Raw genomic sequence first — 18,146 nt, forward strand, 5'->3', positions numbered from 1 at the left:
ATTAATAAGTATATTATTATAATAAACATCAAAATTATTATTAAACATCAAATTTTTTTTAAAAATGTTATATTGAAATAGTAATATTGGAAGATTTTACACTGAAAGGTTGTACTGGGGTTTTATTTTTTATTGTACTGCGCAATGCGACATTGTGTCACAGTTGGAACACTTCGTGTTGAGCATATTACACTTGTCATCTGCGTAACTTCGCTAAAGAACACTTATTATAGTTACCTAAGTATTGAAAATGTTGCATTTAAGTGCAGAAGATTGTATAAAAAAATAACTTTAATTTTTGTAATTTATTTTTAAAAATAAACATATAATAAAAAAAATTTTGATTTAAATTTAAAAAGTACTTTCATATTATTAGGACAATTAACAACCAGATTCAATTAACAATTGATTCATTATTATTTATTATTTAATTAATTATTTATTTATTTTTATCTCTGTTCAATGATTTATTTAAATAAATTTTTGAGGATTTTCTTATTCTAATACATAATCCTCTACAGTTAAAATATCAAGTTATTCTAAAAAATTTACCTATTTCTTTATAAATTTTGTTGCAAAAATAAATACACAAAAACATAAAATTTTTGTACATATATAATTTTCCTAACTATAATTCCCTTTCTTTCGACAATTCTTCCGATTTTTCACCAAATTAATCCATACCTTATTCAAAAAAATTAATAGATTTTGATTTAAAGGATGCATCGTAGTTTTTAAAAAATTTGAGACATCCAATAACTTGGAATAAATATCCTTGTATATATGAATTTTTTAGCAACAAGATAGTTCAATTAAAACGTGTCAAATATAATATTATAAGTAACGTCATTGAATATTTCTTATTATTAATGTCATGTTACCTTGTCAGATCAGTATTTTGAAATCGTCATCAAGAATATCAACGAAACTCTCGCGAGACGCAACTCTCGTAAGGCGTATCTGTTTGACACTGAGAAATAAGCAGCTATTACGGATTTACAAGTCACGAGAAGACGGCAGGTCTCGTCATGAATTGCATCATCGCGATCCACCAATGCAACCTTGCAATGTCGCTGGAGTATTTTTCTGTTTTCTTTCGCCTCTAGTCGACTCGCGCACAAGCGATCGATCGATCGAACAACCGATCCAGGAGGAAAGGCCATATAACAAACTATGTCATCATCATCATCTATATTCTACGCGAATCGCATCCGTTTACAACGTAATTGTTGCTTCTGCGAGGTGTTGCGACGCGCGATTTGCACGATCAAGGTCGAGCTAAAGGTAATTTATTCTATTTCGTGGATGAACAAGACAAGCGCTTTACATGCGTGTGCAATTTGTACGCACACGAGTCGATTTGGGCGTGTCGTAAAAATTAATGTGATCATGGACGTGTTAAGATTGTTGAGGCGTCGCGATATGCTTATGATAGAAGGGCTCAGCACAATAAAATGCGTCATTTGATATTCTTTTTTTAAATCTGAACAAGGATACACTAATTTCCGAAAAACTCAATTCGGCCAATATTAAAATTAATTTTTTTTTTTATCAGTTTATATGCAATCTATATAAGAGTTATCGCTATTTTTACATTTTTATGAAAGAATAAATGATCTCAAATTGAAAAATAAAAAGATAATTTTTTTAACAATTACTAATACTCGCACTAAAATAAAGCATTTTATAAAGAAGAAAATTAATCAAATAATAGTAATACGATCTTTAGTAGAACAGAATGATATTAAATTTAATTTAATCCAAAAAATATGTGTCTATAAAATATGTTTACATCTGTGATTTATGTAAGATGATGAAAACTGATTAACATATCAAGTAAATTAAATTTTCAATTTTATTAATATGACAAGTTGCATAAAAATGTTGTTTAATTGTATAATATGATTACACAATAAAAAAGCAATTTTAAAACATCTATATATTTAATATAAATACCGCGCAATCGTGAGATAATTTAAAAAAGAAACATTGATGTTACATCATTAATTTTCAAAGATCGAAATAGCAATAAACTCACTATACAATTCCCTGTGGAAGACTTCTTTATATTAGTAATTACAGTGCAATAAAATCGCATAACGTTGGTATTTATTTAGCGAAAATTAGCAACGGCAGTCAGAATCAAGAAAAGGTAATTAAAATTTCTTACAACTGTTTTTCTAATGGCGCGGCGATGAGATTATGGCGATCAAAAAACAAACACGTTATCTGCGATTTTCTCATTGAGAATCAGAGTGTTTATCGACCATAAATAAAAATTGTGTAATTTGAACACAAAGAAACGAGGCGCCGATAAGCGCGCAGTATCAGTCAATATTAAAGCATGACGTCATATTTGAATATTATAGAGCAAAGAATGCTCGCAAGAAATCTTTTTCGAGTCGATCGCAATCACAAATATGATTTCGATCAAATATCTCGAGAGAGTATCTATATTATATTTTATTGAAATAAAGTTTCTTCCTTAATAATGTAAATATTAATTTCGATATATGTGTGTTTGTGTGTGCGTGTCTTTTATTTTTGCTTTTATTCCAGAGTTATTAGATGTGATTCTTGCACGATTGTGTATAACATAAATTATGTATAATGTGTGTAAAATTAAGTGTATACTCATATTTAATAAAACTTAATTGATAAAGTAATAAAAGTATTAATACAAATATCAAAGCTAAGAAATCTTTATATTAATAAAATCTTTATATTAATAAAACATTAATCTAAGTATATATATATATATATATATATATATATATATATATATATACATATACATACATACATACATAGAGGTTGTTTAATATTTACATATCCGGATTGATATTTCTATTGTTTTTTCCGAAAAAAAGTCTGAGGAAAAAGTTACACTGTTCAAGAAGGCAATTATGATAATATAAAAGTTGCTTTTTTTCTTGAAATTCTTTAGCCTAAAAAATTTCAAGATCAAGATTAGTTTTTTTTTTTTTTTTAATAGAACCATTTTTATTTACGTCGCTTTATAGCTAACATCGAAAAGAGTCCAATAATTTATGATAATATGATTTCAGATAATATTGAATATGGAGATTACATATGTTGAAGGAAAACGAAACAGTTAAAAATTTATGTCTTTCATCACAAAAATTTATTTTGAAAGATATTTAAAATAATGTCCACCGACTTCATACATTTTCGAATCTAAAAAATAAATAATAATAAATAAAATTTTTTAAAATTATTTAAAAATAAATAAAATTTTTGCTTTCCATTTCTGTGATAGAATTATATACTTGAAGAATTCGTTTTCGCATGTTTTCAAGGAATGTTGATATACTGTTTATAAATATCAAAAGGAATTTATGTACATCAGATATTACATAACAATTGCATGCAAAAAGATATCACTGTATCTTAAAGCATGTAATTCCATCACATTAGAATAATTAAAAATGTATTAAAGTCGATGGACGTCATTCTGAATACCTTTAAACATTCTAAAATAAATTTTTTTGTTAAAAAACATAAATTTTCATATTCAAGATCATTTGATGCTCATATTATCATAGATTATTAAACTCCTTCCATGATGTCAGCGATAAAAAATGGTTATATTTAAAAAAATAATCTTGACTAAAAATTTTAGACCTTTTAAAAAAGAAGCAAAAAAATTTTCTTTCTGTTATCATAATTGTCCCTTCGAAATAATTCTCCTATTATCGTAGTTGTTCCCTCGGCTTTTTCCTTGAACATTTTTCGTATCATCAAAAGCAATAAAAATATTTCAGGCGATTGAGATAAACGAAGCATTTTGTTTATGTTATATAAGATATTAATTAAATCCCTTTCACTAATTGTAAGTAAGGAGTAATAATGATAAAAAATAAATCGAATAGTCCTACGCTATTTTTTCTCTACTCAACGAAAGCGGAATTATTAAATAAAATTCATTTACAATTAATCAACACCATTCGTTAAACGAACATACACCACCGTGATGCGACTAGTAATATAATATGGCTAATATATTTGGCTATATCCGACGCATGGTTGACGGATATGCTCGCCTAAATAACAGCGTTATGTGTACGGATCTTATTTCATGATTTCTCTTTCGTTAAGCATCGTAAAAAAATGTAAATAAACAGTATAATCCAAAAATGTAATAAGTATAATCAATTCCTTTTAACATAGTATTGGACAAATATAATTTTAAAAAAAAGCAAAACTTATCAAATTTCATGAAGAACGAAGAATGTTACGAATATTTTTTACGAACTATTAATATAAAGACTTTAAGATAAATACGATAAACACTGTTCGAACATAAGATTTAAGAATAAAAATATGTTAGGTTATATTAAACTACATAATACATCAAGGAATTTTCCCGAAATTCATGGATTTCATGAAAAACGAAAGCAAAGATTGAGCCGCATTTGAATATGAGATAAACAAAGGACTATTTAATTTAAAGGCGTGATGCATAAACAAATATTGTAAAAATGATATGATCGTAATAAAAGAATCTTGGATTTATTGCGTTCTAAGATTAATATTAGATTATGATTGTAATAAAAAAATCTTAGATTTATTGCGCTCAAAGATTATCGTTATATCATTCATCGAATTCTCCTGTAATTATTAAAGCGAATGAATCAATTCAAAGTGCACGTTTAATGTGATGTTTATTAACGATTGCCGAGAGAAGCAAATTGAGACGAGTTTTTTTTTTAGTGCCAGCAATGTATATAAATTTTAGAATTTATTCCATATATATTTCTATCAATTCTTATCCAGCAAAACCTATGTCTTTTTAGATCCTTTTTTTGACATTACTGCAATGAGTAAAAGTGCTTCAAATACACATGTTTCTTATATAAATTGTATAAAAAAAGTAAAATAAAATTAAAAAAAAATATTTGTTTATATATTATATAAATTATATTATACATATAAAATTATAAAATATTTTAAAATATGTTATATATTTAATTGTATGAAAAGTAAAATAAAAAACCTGTTTTTTTTTACGTATTAAAAATTATTTATATTAATTATATTATTGAATATATTATGTAATATTAAAATAATATTTTAAACACATTAATAATTATTATTTTTAATACGGAGAATAAGAGAAATATCTTGATAAGACAATTTTAATAATATATTTTATAAAAAAATGCATAGCCTGTAAAAATTATTCTTAAATATCTTCATTGTGCAATAAACAATAAAACAATTATTTCGAATAATGCAAATTGTAAGACAGGCCTGAATAATATCGGCTCGATAATATATGTATATCGCTCAAGTACCTGGCATATTTTATTATTTGCGTTACCTTGGCGACTTAATGAATAACTCGTGTTCGAACGAGATAATAAGCTATATCAAATGCTATGCTATTTCTTCTGTAATCTAAGATTTAGATCTTAATATCACATGAATGTGATATCATAACGCCTCATATCATCCTCGTAAACTACACCTCGAAATATATTTGGAGATCGTTTATGTGTCAAACGTCACCATATCTATCGTGTTTTCTTAACGAATACGGTTTGCGTAATTGTCTGTAAATGCCACGTTGTCACATCATGAAGTTTATATAGCAAAAGTAATCATAATATTTATCTTCCTCGAAGTATGATATCTCATTGTTGTAAAACAAGCATTTTGAAATATTTAAATATACTCAATTTATACAATATTTAAATACTCGATACACTTTTACTATTTCCACATCTCTTTCCGATTTATAATAAAGCGTATTGACCCACACATATATTGTCTTGACTATTAATAATAGTATTCTAAATTAAATCGTGCGATTTCAAAAATACTTTCTCACCTTAAAGCTCAAATCTCATAACTGTTATATCATTCACGAGTGACTTTGCAATTCCGTTGAATGATCCGATCATCGTTAAATTCCAGTCTTGTCGCACTATCACTGTTCCGTAATAAACGCAATATTGTTACGACGACTTTTAAACGGCCGCGCGCATTTCCGGCAAGAAAAAGATGTCGCACGGCAACAACCTGAATTATAAAACTCTACTCGTTAATTATGCGACGTAACGATATCGCCGGATGCCGTACAATGTAACGCGCACAAATTCACGAATAACGATCGCACCAAAACCTCGATCACGGCCGAAAGGCACAGTGCATCGTGCGCACGTGCTTTGCCAAAAACACCAACGCGCAAACTGTCGCTTCGCGACTGACCGACGAGTAACGGCTTTCGCGCGCCGGAACACTTCAGCAATTTTCGCCGCCGTTACCCCCTACCCCACCACCCTCCCTCCCAACCGTTGTCGTGCGACCAGCCGTCGCGTCTTCGGTAGGCTACGCCGCCGTTCGGCTACCCTCGGGCGCGTTCGTGCGTAACGACGGGGCCGACGCTCTTACAGCACTCATGACAAATCAGCTGCTCGATTCGATTCCGGCCGTTTGCCGGATTCTATCGGCATATGCGATGCTAGAATAATATATAAAAAATATATAATATTACCCTCAGAATTATATCGACCTTTTTATTTACAAACCTGTAATATAACTGGAAAGAGACGATTCTTTAAAAATAAGCCAAAAATGTGAAAAAAAATTTTATATAAAATTTTATATTATATATATTTTATAATTATGTATAATTAAAAATAGCGTTAAAAATAAAAGTTTAATTGTATAAGTACAAAAATTTAATTATTCTATTTCTATTAGGTAATAGGATATTTTTAATATTGCCGAATATATTAGCTATATAATTATGTATAATTATTCATACATATTTTTTTTTGATAAAATATATTTTTATTCACACTCATTGATAAGATTGTAAACTTTAATTGTTAACAATAATTAATTAACTTATAGAACCTATCAAATAAAAGTTATGTAAATTGAAAAAAAAGATCATACTAAAAAAAATTTTTTTAAAAACGCGATAGCCTCTTGACAACAAGTACAAAAGTAATGATATGGCAATAATTATTAAAATATGTACGTATAATGTGCGAATGTAAATTGTATGCAATATTAAATTTCTCATTGACAATTTATATTTGAATCTTATTTTAGAGTTTCAATCGTTAATACTTTATAATAAATAGGCGATAACTAAAACCTTTATATCAAGTTGGGTTTTATTTATTTTATCATGAATATATGATTGTTTATAGTAGCATTGCTCGACATAATAAATAATTAATAAATAATTAAGAAAGCAAATGTCAATTCTAATTATGCGATGTAATCATAAAAAAAACTTTGTTCTTTTTTTTATATTATTATTATTTTATTCTTTTATGATATGCATCATATGATCTTGAGCGAGGAAAATTCGTGGACGTAGAAAAATCGTAGCTTTGATTATTTGACAAATCGCAAACCGTTTTAATTCTATTATATGTATATAATATCTTTCTCATTTATACTAACACTATTCCGAAGAAACTTTTAGAATAGGATAATCCGTACGAAAGATTAAGAAAAGGAAATGCAGTCTGATAAGGTGAAATCTTGCATAATCTTAAATATGACTCATATAAAAGCTTTTAAAAGAAGCTGTTACGATGAGCGGAAGAATCAATTAAGATTATATTCAGGTTAAGGATAATTTCATCAAGGATAATTTCAAAACACGATAATATAATAACTAAAGACACATTTGTACAAGTGTACACGTATATAACAGTTGTATATATATATACAATAATTTTACAATAAATATTAAATTTAATCTAATTAATAAATAAAAATCAAACAATACTTTTTATTGATATATATATATATATATATATATATATATATATATATATATATATATATCTAAACGTATATCTATACATATATACACGTGTATGTGTTGTATAAATCTGTGTATGGATATTTAATGTAACAAATTTTCATCAAATAAAAGTCGACTTTTTAATTATTAAATAAAATCTGCATTAAAAAATGATTACATTAATATATGAGAGCGAGAGAAATTTGAATTGTTTAAATATATCTGTTTTAATTTTTTAAAATATATTTATATATAACTATAGGTCAAAAATGATTTATTCAAACGAAAGCGGAAATTATAACATATGTTTTTAAGGATAATATGATTTAGTACGCGGTGCGGCGCGCGTGATGTATGTGAGACGAAAGAGATAATTTCGAATGAAAAACTGACAGCCTTGAGATTGTCGATAGCGAAAGGATAAAAGACAGTTAATAACTTTACGCAATGTAATTTTGCAATTATAATTTACGTTATTTCTCTTGTCTCTTGTACCATCTCTAACGGTAGCAAGAACTAATGACTGTATTCAAATCTACCTTCTCAAAGCATGGTTTTACACACGCAGCATGCGCGTACATGCTTTAGTGCAATAAACATGTAGGAACAATACCGTTGTTTAGCGATTGTAATAATTAATTAGAAAATGCAACGTAACGAATCTTTCTTTGCTTTTCTCTTTCCCCTCACAATTATATACTTTTGTCATAAATGCCTAAAAATTTTTCGTTTGTTTCAAAAAATAACATAAAATAAACAAACATTATCTGAATTTTATTTATACTAAAAAATTCTTCAAAAGTATGTATATCTATTTGAAACAAACATTTCAATTTCATGCAAATGAGATTTTTTTCAGAATTTTACATCTTTAATTTAAAATTTTTTGTTTTCTCTCTTACAAATTTAAGGTCAATCGTATGCATTCGTATATTTTCAGCTGAATATGCATTTTTGTTTCCATCGGAGATGTAGCGCTAGAATCAGCTTCTATAAAACTATATATCAAATTAAACATACAAAAATAATTCATATTACATAGATTTTTGCCGGAAACAGAATAACGAGATACTTCCGACTATACTGAATGATTTTTAATTACAAACAGTAAAAGTGACTCACCTGTTCTTACGCGGTAGCGTCATAATAGTCATGTTGAAGGATTTTTCATAGTTATTATTATCCTTTTTAGACCGTCTCGGAATTGCCGCGCAAACACCCTGTGTGAAGCTGTAGGTCCTTCGTTTTTTCAGGCACAACATCTTCTCGGCTGTCTTTACGTCTTCACGAACTCGTAATCATTATACAATCGCATTTTGATCTCTAACAAACTGTTTCTTTCAAATCACTGCCCGTTGTCCTTCTCCATATTTTTTTATATGACGAATCCTCGAACACCTTTAACAATCTCTTAGAGAATGCAATACTTGAAAAAAATCAGAATATGCATAAAATAAATCAATAAAATCCGCGATATTGATCAATATCAATTTTTGTATTCGACACACTCGGCACGTAGTACAATCTTACATACGTATATTAATGAATACGTATAAACGCAATATATTATGCCGATTTAAATATGACACTTGTTAGAGTAATTATTACAGTTATTAACAATTCATTAATGTATTTAACGAGTCGATAAATGATCGATGTTTCGGTTAGAACAAAATTTTTCTACGATTCCTTTTTTTACTTCTTGTATAAGCTCAATTTCCGTCGAGACGATTATAAGATATGTTCTGTTGGGATGATTATAGTGTGCGATTATTGAGAAAAAAGTGCAACGATTTTATCGTGCGAACTCTCACGAGAAGAACACAAGACGTCAGCCTTGTACCGACGTTATAACTGTACTGAACGCTGCGTTCAGAATCTTTCCTCGGGCGCAAGTGCGCTCAGTGATAATGACCCCCACGAAAATTACGGGAGCATCGTCTCCGTCCTTTGGAATCCCGCATATATTTTTATCAAATAACCTTTTTCCCCTCGTCAAACTTATGTCACGCACAAACGAGAATAATATTTATTTATCAACTCTCAAAATTTGGAATCATCGATCTTTGAGACTCATTACAGCGATGCACGTATAGATGCAAGATTGACATGTATACATATGCATACATACATACATGTACATACATCTTTACAGATGCAGATATACAGACGCGCACACATATATACATATATATATATATATATATATATATATATATATATATATATACTATATACTATATATATATATATATATATATATATATAAAATTATAATATTTAATTAATGTAAGCAATAATATTCTTAAAACAAAATGTATGTACAAAATATATTACGACATAAATTTTTATTTCTATAACTCTGCAATTCAAATGGCTTCATATTTCATTGATTGCATTGACAAATGTGACTATAAATTGACTATTAAATGACATTATCGTAAAATGAAAGATAAACATATTTCTTTTCTAACTATTTCTAGCGATAATACATATAAATAAAATCATATGAGTATACGAAGTAATTAAACAAAAAATATATTTTATAATTTAATAAATATAAGTGTACATAAAAATAAATATCTAGAGTAATAATTATTGAGAATAATAATTATTAAGAATAATAATTATTGAATTTCTTAAAATATGTAGATTTATTTCAGTAGATGCAGCACATGTATACAGACTTCATCTGGCATAAATCTCATCTCAATCAGCTGTTCCGTACCGTATCTATATGCTACATAAGAACGTCCATTCCAATGTAAATATAGGTTCCGTTGATGTTAGACTAACATGAGGAACCGGTCAGTCAAACCGGAAATATATGATTCGTCTATACACACAAATATACATACATCCAAGTATAATGTAGTCACTAGTCCTGTTAAGCTACGTTTAAGCAGCTACACCTGCTTGTAGTATGATGAGAAAACCGCGAATTACATGTAATTTGTCTCCTATATTTCTTGAAATTTTTCGCGCTATTAATATTATCTCGTAACTAGTAGTATAGAAAGATAATAATTCTATATATATATATATATATATATATATATATATATATATATATATATAATAATAATAATTAAAAAATGTAGAATAAATTTTTTTTCATACGAGGTTTATTTTCAATAAAATTAACTGTAAAAATTAAAATATATATTATGCAACTTATTACTTATTTAATAATCTTGAATAATCTTTAACAACTTTATATTACACATTATCAAATTTATCTCGATTATTGAAAAAATTCTCTATTGAAAAAATTCTCTATTGAAAATACACAATTTATCTAGAGACATTTTGTACACAACACTTCTCTCTTTCTCTCTTTCTCTTATCAGTATAAGTTAAATTGTTTTACCAAATGGAAAATGTTGTACCTTTATATTAATATATTATTTATAATAATTACTATCAAAATAAAAAGATAATATAAAATTACTAAAAATCATACAAATAAAAAAAAAACCGCTATTTAATTCCTCAAATTTTAAAATCAATTTTCTTAGAGAAACAGTCTTATACAAAAATATTTTACTTTACATTTTTGACTTATTTTTTCAGATATATTATCTTCTCGATTGTACCATTAAGTTAGGATATCCAATACACACACATATACATAGAACTAATGTGTCTGTGCATTTTTTTTGTCTCATATTTCTTATGATTTAATTCAATAAACAGTAAAAAAGATGTTTTTAATAGCGATATAATAAATATATACGAATAATATATACTATTTGAATTAATGAAATTGAATCTATCCAACTGTGAGAATTAAATTACATATAATTTAAATTGAATAAAATATTTTTTTTAAAATAGTATATAAAGAAGTGCACAGTAATGCCACAAGCTTGCACAGGTTGATGCGATACGGCAGAAGCAAGTGCAGTTATGTTACACTGACCGCTAGGATGCTCCAGCCAGACCAGCAGGGCGACTTGTTGCCATGCAACACATAATGTTTGTCAGAAAATAAAGAAAAATGCCGACGAATATCGTGCTAAGCGGAAGCACAAGTAAACTGTATAATTCTTATATCATTTATATTGAATTGCTATTTATCGTTTAATATAATAAAGAAAACAATCTAAAGCAAATTAAAAATCCTATTTGTCAAATTTTAGAATAATAAACAAAAAAATAATTATTTTAATTAAAGACAACAGCCACGTTTAAGTTTACTAGAAGTGCCTGCGCGTTTTCCCTTACACTTGCAAGCACACGTACATACATATGTATGTATGTATGTATGTATATCTTACATGTATTCTTTGCAAATTCTTTTCCTTTTTTCTTATATAAGTTAACTCTATAATATAAGATAGGATAAAATAAAATCAGTTAGACTTATCAATATGTATATATAATATATATATATGTATGTGTATATGTTATTACAAATACAGCACATATAAAAACATTTTTTTTTGGCTCCGCGCGTAATAATATAAAGACGTACAAACACCTTACAAAGTCTGCTTTACAAAAATTGGGTATCAAAAAATGATTATAGAAAACACTTAACTTTCGTCAAATTAGAAAAAATCAAATGTATTTGCTTTAAACAATTTGAGACTAAGCATTTTTAATGTATGCTGAATTCTGACTAATATTAGATGTAATATAGCAGTTACTCCGTAAAATTATTACATCAGATTTATAATACATTCTTGGTACTGAAATATTGAAATACTGTTTTGTAATATTTAAATTGATAAATTAAAACGCTGAAAATAAAAATGGATTTAATTTATATTTTGTAAAGTCCTTAAAATAAATGTACATCTAAAATGTATGCCTAATACACACTCACGAATAAATGGATTTGATTGCACAGATTCATGTCATTTTTGTGTATTAAATATTTCAATTAATATAATATTTTTCTTCTAATTTTATTATTTCTGAATAGTATTCTTTCCTCTCCTAACTTTAATCTACAGTAAGAGTAATATTATTTATTTCAGGTTCAAGATTTTAATGCTATATAGTAATCTTATACGAAAATCATTTCGCAAATGTATACGGCCAAAATTCAACATATATAAAAAATTACTAGTCGCTTATACAAGGTGTCTCAAACTCAATATGTCAGCGGGCCACAATAGAAGTAGGGGAAAGTGTGGATACTCCTATTCTTTACGATCTTAGACAAATCTTTTAATTCATACATGCGTGTATAAGTGTATCAGTATGCTTCGCAGAGTCACGAATTCTTTATTAAACACCACCAAAAAACTATCTTTATCCCCTTCATCTATTGTTTCCATAAAATCTTTCCATAAAATCTTCCATAAAATCTTATGGAAGATGAGCCATATATGTTTGATCTGGGAGACTGCTGTTTGAGACTTGAGACCCCTGGCTTATATTTTACATATCTCATTATGCTTCCTTTTTTTGCTAGAGAAATATAACATTGACTTAATTTTAATTATTATCATTTTAATATACACTTATTATTAATGTAATTTTTATTAATTTCGATATTTTTTGCGATTTGTTCAAAATGTTTTCAAAATTACTTGCATATTTCTGCCAAATAATTTGAATATGATTTTGTAAAAATAAATAATAATATCGCTGATTTGTTACATGTGCATATAAGTACATATATCCGATTTCCAAATTGCTCCATCATTTCTGAAAACGTTATGATTAAAGTTACTAAAAAAATTAATTTATATATTTATCATATTATAGTTATGTGTGGCTATATATATATATATATATAGTATGTAATCTGTTATAGAAATTTTGTTCCAATCAAAGTTAATTATATTGTTAAGGCTTTCATAAGTCTTTAAAAAAGAAAATTTATTATATGTCGCAATTATAGTTTAAAATCTTCACATTCAGTTAAATATAAGATTTATTGCCAAAAAGTTGTAAAATAAATTATTAAAAAATCTACCAAATAATTTTCAAATCTAAGAATAATTTTGATATTCATTTAACCCCTGCCATATTATATTTAAAAAAATGTAAAAATTCTTATAACTATTAATCTTAAATTGAAACTTTGCTGCATTATCAATCCCTATATGTTTTTACATTTACATCGGTTAATTAAGAAGAAGAGCTATTCCAATTATTCGTTGTATTAGATGCTTAATTGAAAACATTAGAACATTTAACTGAACTTGATGAATGAAAGGTGCAATTTGATTAATATCATACTCTGATAATAATTCTCCGTAAAAAATTAAAATATAATATCGAAAAAATATGATAAAATAGTTTTTATAAATAAATGTTAATTTTTATTAGAATTATAAAACGCAACATACGGCAAGTCAGTAATCTAGATTTCTTCCTAATTCGACTTATGTTGTTTTATTCATTTATAAAAATTATTGAGCGGTGTAATTCCAAATGCATAAATATTATAAAATGATTGTCTTGTGTATACTTATAACACTTATTGTTAATTAAATATTATATATGTCTATTTGTATACAAATACGTGCACATATCATATATGCACCTATGTATATGTATAAATATGCCATATGTGCGTATATTCAAATCGAAAAATAATGTGCGTTTTAGAAACAACATAAACACATAAAAAGTAGATAAATATATTTTATAAAATAAATCATAATAAATTTATATAAGTATTATTCAGATCTGTAAAAATTTATGGTCATAGCCCTAATTTCATCACACACACAAACAAACACACACATATAATACATAGTTTTATAAACATTTCCATATAAAAAAAATGTATTGACTACATTTTTGTTTAATTACAGATTTTAGATCCTTATTGTGCAAATTATCACATTGCATTCGCGTGTAAAAAAGATACAATCAACATTGCTTTACTTATTGAGTTTAACAAAAAACTAGTTTTTCTCGTTAACATTTGAGATATATTAATACTAATTATTGTTTAACCTTGCAAACTTTGTAGATAATATAAAGCACGTCAAAAACACACATATCTGTTTACTTCATCTACATTTCTACATATAAAGAAAAAATTTTATAAAAATTTGTCAAAGGATCTCTCTTTTTCCGACTCTTCTCACTCTTTTTGTTTCTCTTTGTATTAGTTACTGTTAAGGACATATATGAAAAATGTATAACTCAATCCAATCTGACATTATTAGTTCTTTCTTCAGTCAAATTTAAAGCTCATACTAAATGTTCCTATATACATATTTAAACAATTAAAATAACTTTTTCTAAATATATTTCCATCCCATATTTCCATTTCTAGCCAAGTCTGTCAAAAACAAATATTTCCATCAATGGAACTAATTTTAAAAATTTATATGTTCCTTATAAATACGAAGATTTCAAAGTTTTAAGTTTATACTTCTTATATAAAATTAAGAACTTTCAACAGACACACGCGTTTTCTCTTTTTTTCCGTATTTTCCTAGATAAATAGATAGATAGATTGATAAATAGACTGCAAAATAGATAGGCAGATAAATAGATAAATAGTTTCATTTCGTTCTGTTGTGTAAAACTATCATACTTTCTATTTGATTTATTATATTGGTCGCTCTTATAATTGACATTAAAATATAATGTATAAGAGAATTATATCTGCATTAAGACATAACAATAGCGATTGTGTAAAGTAATAATAATATTGATAATTAAAGAATAAAAATTTATTTTTAAATTAATATTATTAATATTAATATTTTAGCTTAGAAATAGAAATATGTATTTTTTTAAATTGCAAGATTGCAAAAGGAAAGATATTTTGAAAAGAAGAATGTTTCCAATATCATTAAATAGAATCAGATTTAGAAGGTATAATCTCAAAACTGTTTAATCAATCCTCATCTATTCTTTATCAATTATTGCTTTTTATGATAATTGGTCGAAATCACTCTAAACCGCAGCAGTGTCTTCCGTACTTCGCAATAACGCGGCCGCTTTAACGACGTCACCACCGCACTGGTTCAGCATCACTTTGCAGTCTTCGAGACCAACGAAATTATTTTCTTTTTTTAGAAGCCCTTGAAGTTGCTCCAGCTTAATTGCTGCCAAAACATCCCACTCGGTGACGTTCAATGCGGCAATACAGGATTCCGGGGTTGACTGCTTGTGCAGCATTTTCATCATGATTCGCACCTCATCAGACTGCTCTCCATTGTGGGGTCCACGTGTTCTTCGCGTGTTTGGTCCATCGCAGGCGAACTCTAGCAAATCTTCGCAAGAGACATGATCCGATTGTCGTGATAGGTCGCTCACATGACTCGATGTCTTTTCGTTGGATAAGAGATAAACTTTCGAAAGAGAAGTCGGATGAAAATCATCGTTCGAACTAATATATATTAATGGTTCCTCGCATTGAACAGTTTCAAACTTGGAAGAAATTTCTTCTGCATACGCGTGATTCGTTTGTGGTGTATAATTTAGTAAAGTATGTTGATGTATTATAGGAAGTTGCGTTTCAGCTGGCAAGGAATCCATTTTACTCCAATCTTTCGGTCCTACGGAATTAGTTGATGTTGGATTTCGACTTAAATCCGCTTCTACATTTTCTTGTATCTTGGACGCAAAATTTGTGGATTTCGATTCGACGCTAATTTTCTTGCGTAAATTGTCAACCAATGAATTGCTTGATTGATCATCATTGTTCGTTTCGGAAACATTTTGATGCAAATCCGATACATCGCTGCAGTCGATTAAATTATCCGAGAATTCCAACAGATCTTCCGAGATCACGCTACATCGTCGAAATCGGCTTTCCTCAGTGGGTAAAGAATCTAATGCGGCTAGCTCAAAATCTATGCGTTGCTCGAACTCTTCTGGGCTAAAAGTTTGGAGTATTCGAGTTACATGTCATATATACTAAATAATATAAATAAATTATTCAATTTTATAGTCTAAACCACTATAATTATAATTTTGGCACATGAATATGCTACATCTTCTTTGTTTAAATAAAATATTAGATCCTATACATTTTCAACATCAGCGTATGTCATAAAATTTAAGTATATAAACTTATATTATTTTTCAGAGAATCATTGAAACTCACCCATTAATAGAGTCTTCTGGGGAATAATTATCTTGTAACGATGTCCCAGCAATCGATGAATTTTGTAACGTAAAATGCCCATCTACTTGATCCTCCAAAGTCGATGTGGTCACTGCCATTTTAGCCAGCGTTCTAGTGACACCGCCTCCAGGTATGATCAAAGGATGTTTCCTCTGATGTCGCGGCAAGCTGGACTTGGGCTGAAGAGTTTTGGAGCGATCTCTAGGTGGCAAAGGTATCGGATTCTCGTCGACATTATTCTGATTTTGATTGTTCTCTATTTCCAAGGTGGAGTGATGTCTCTCGAGAATGCGCGATTGTGGCAGAGACAGGATTGTGTGAAGCGGAGGAGATGCACGAACTTTAGGCAGAGTCTTTGCACCGCTATGATGCATCTCGACGTGGAAGGTATGCTCACTGGACGCATCCTCCGACGACATCGGATGAGTTAGAGTAGCATGCTTGTTTCCTCGAATTCTAGGCCTCACTATAGGTAATCCAGAGCGTAACATGCGTAACGGATTCGTATCTCCAGGACTCTCCATTGTCGGCGTCTCCACCAAGCTGTTGTATACTTCTTTGGCTTCTTCCGACAGAGTAGCCTGAACATGTCGCGGGAGGGGATAGATACGAGGAGAGAAGAAATAAAATTAAACAAAAATAAGAGAATCGACGGAAACTATGGATATGGAAATGCTAAATGAACTCTCACTCGTTTTCTCTCTTTCTCTCTCTCGCGCATGCACGCACATTTGTATCCCTTTTCTATCTTTCAGTCTCTTTTTCTCTCTCTCTCTCTCTCTTCATCTTTGATATTGTATACCAACTACCTTGAATAAGACTCAACTATTAAGAGATCAACGGCAATACTTGATACTCGTTGCAGTGTTTAGTGCAATAAGAATTACGTTTAATGCGTTTTTTACACATGACTTACTTCAATATTCTTAAATTTCAAAAGAACAATGCATTGCTTTTCTTTTGAAATTTATCTTCGTAAAAAAAAAAAAATTACCCTCCTTTTAAAAAAAAAAAAAAAAAAAATGATTCTTACTAATCAAATTTTTATAAAACTTGCATTATAATATATATACAAAATAGAACACAAGTGTCTAAAATTAACATAAAATAAATAAATATATATATATATATTGCTTTTTACTTTACAATGTTACAAATCAAGCATTGAAAGATGTTTTTTTTGTCTTATAAAATCTAATGCTATCTTAATTAATCGAAAAAAACTTAGTTATATATCGACTTAAATTTTTGTTTTTAAAGATAAATTATAACAATTCTAAAATATTATCTTGACTT

The 18,146-nt window shown here is 28.1% G+C and overlaps 2 protein-coding genes across 5 annotated transcripts in view; both read right to left on the bottom strand.

The window, feature by feature from the left end:
• LOC126851516 (cordon-bleu protein-like 1) overlaps window positions 1-9,170 on the bottom strand; it is a 29,931-nt gene extending 20,761 nt beyond the window's left edge. The window contains exon 1 of one of the 4 annotated variants that reach the window (XM_050595574.1): window positions 8,918-9,170. In XM_050595574.1, the coding sequence (XP_050451531.1) occupies window positions 8,918-9,057 (140 nt within the window). In that variant the 5' untranslated portion in view covers window positions 9,058-9,170. Of the gene's footprint in view, window positions 1-881; window positions 1,015-5,854; window positions 6,276-8,917 lie in introns of those variants that run through there. The other 3 variants (XM_050595577.1, XM_050595575.1, XM_050595576.1) reach the window with 3 other exon arrangements.
• Window positions 9,171-12,175: 3,005 nt separating this feature from the next.
• On the bottom strand, window positions 12,176-17,828 carry LOC126851519 (activated Cdc42 kinase-like). Its single transcript, XM_050595583.1, has 2 exons — window positions 16,830-17,828; window positions 12,176-16,601 (listed from the first exon to the last, which is right to left on the bottom strand). Exons 1-2 carry the CDS (start codon window positions 17,372-17,374, stop codon window positions 15,674-15,676), a joined length of 1,473 nt encoding a protein of 490 aa, XP_050451540.1. The 5' UTR covers window positions 17,375-17,828; the 3' UTR covers window positions 12,176-15,673.
• Window positions 17,829-18,146: the final 318 nt, after the last annotated feature.

Source organism: Cataglyphis hispanica, chromosome 8 (assembly GCF_021464435.1).
Source record: "Cataglyphis hispanica isolate Lineage 1 chromosome 8, ULB_Chis1_1.0, whole genome shotgun sequence".
Taxonomy (NCBI): Eukaryota; Metazoa; Arthropoda; class Insecta; order Hymenoptera; family Formicidae; genus Cataglyphis; species Cataglyphis hispanica.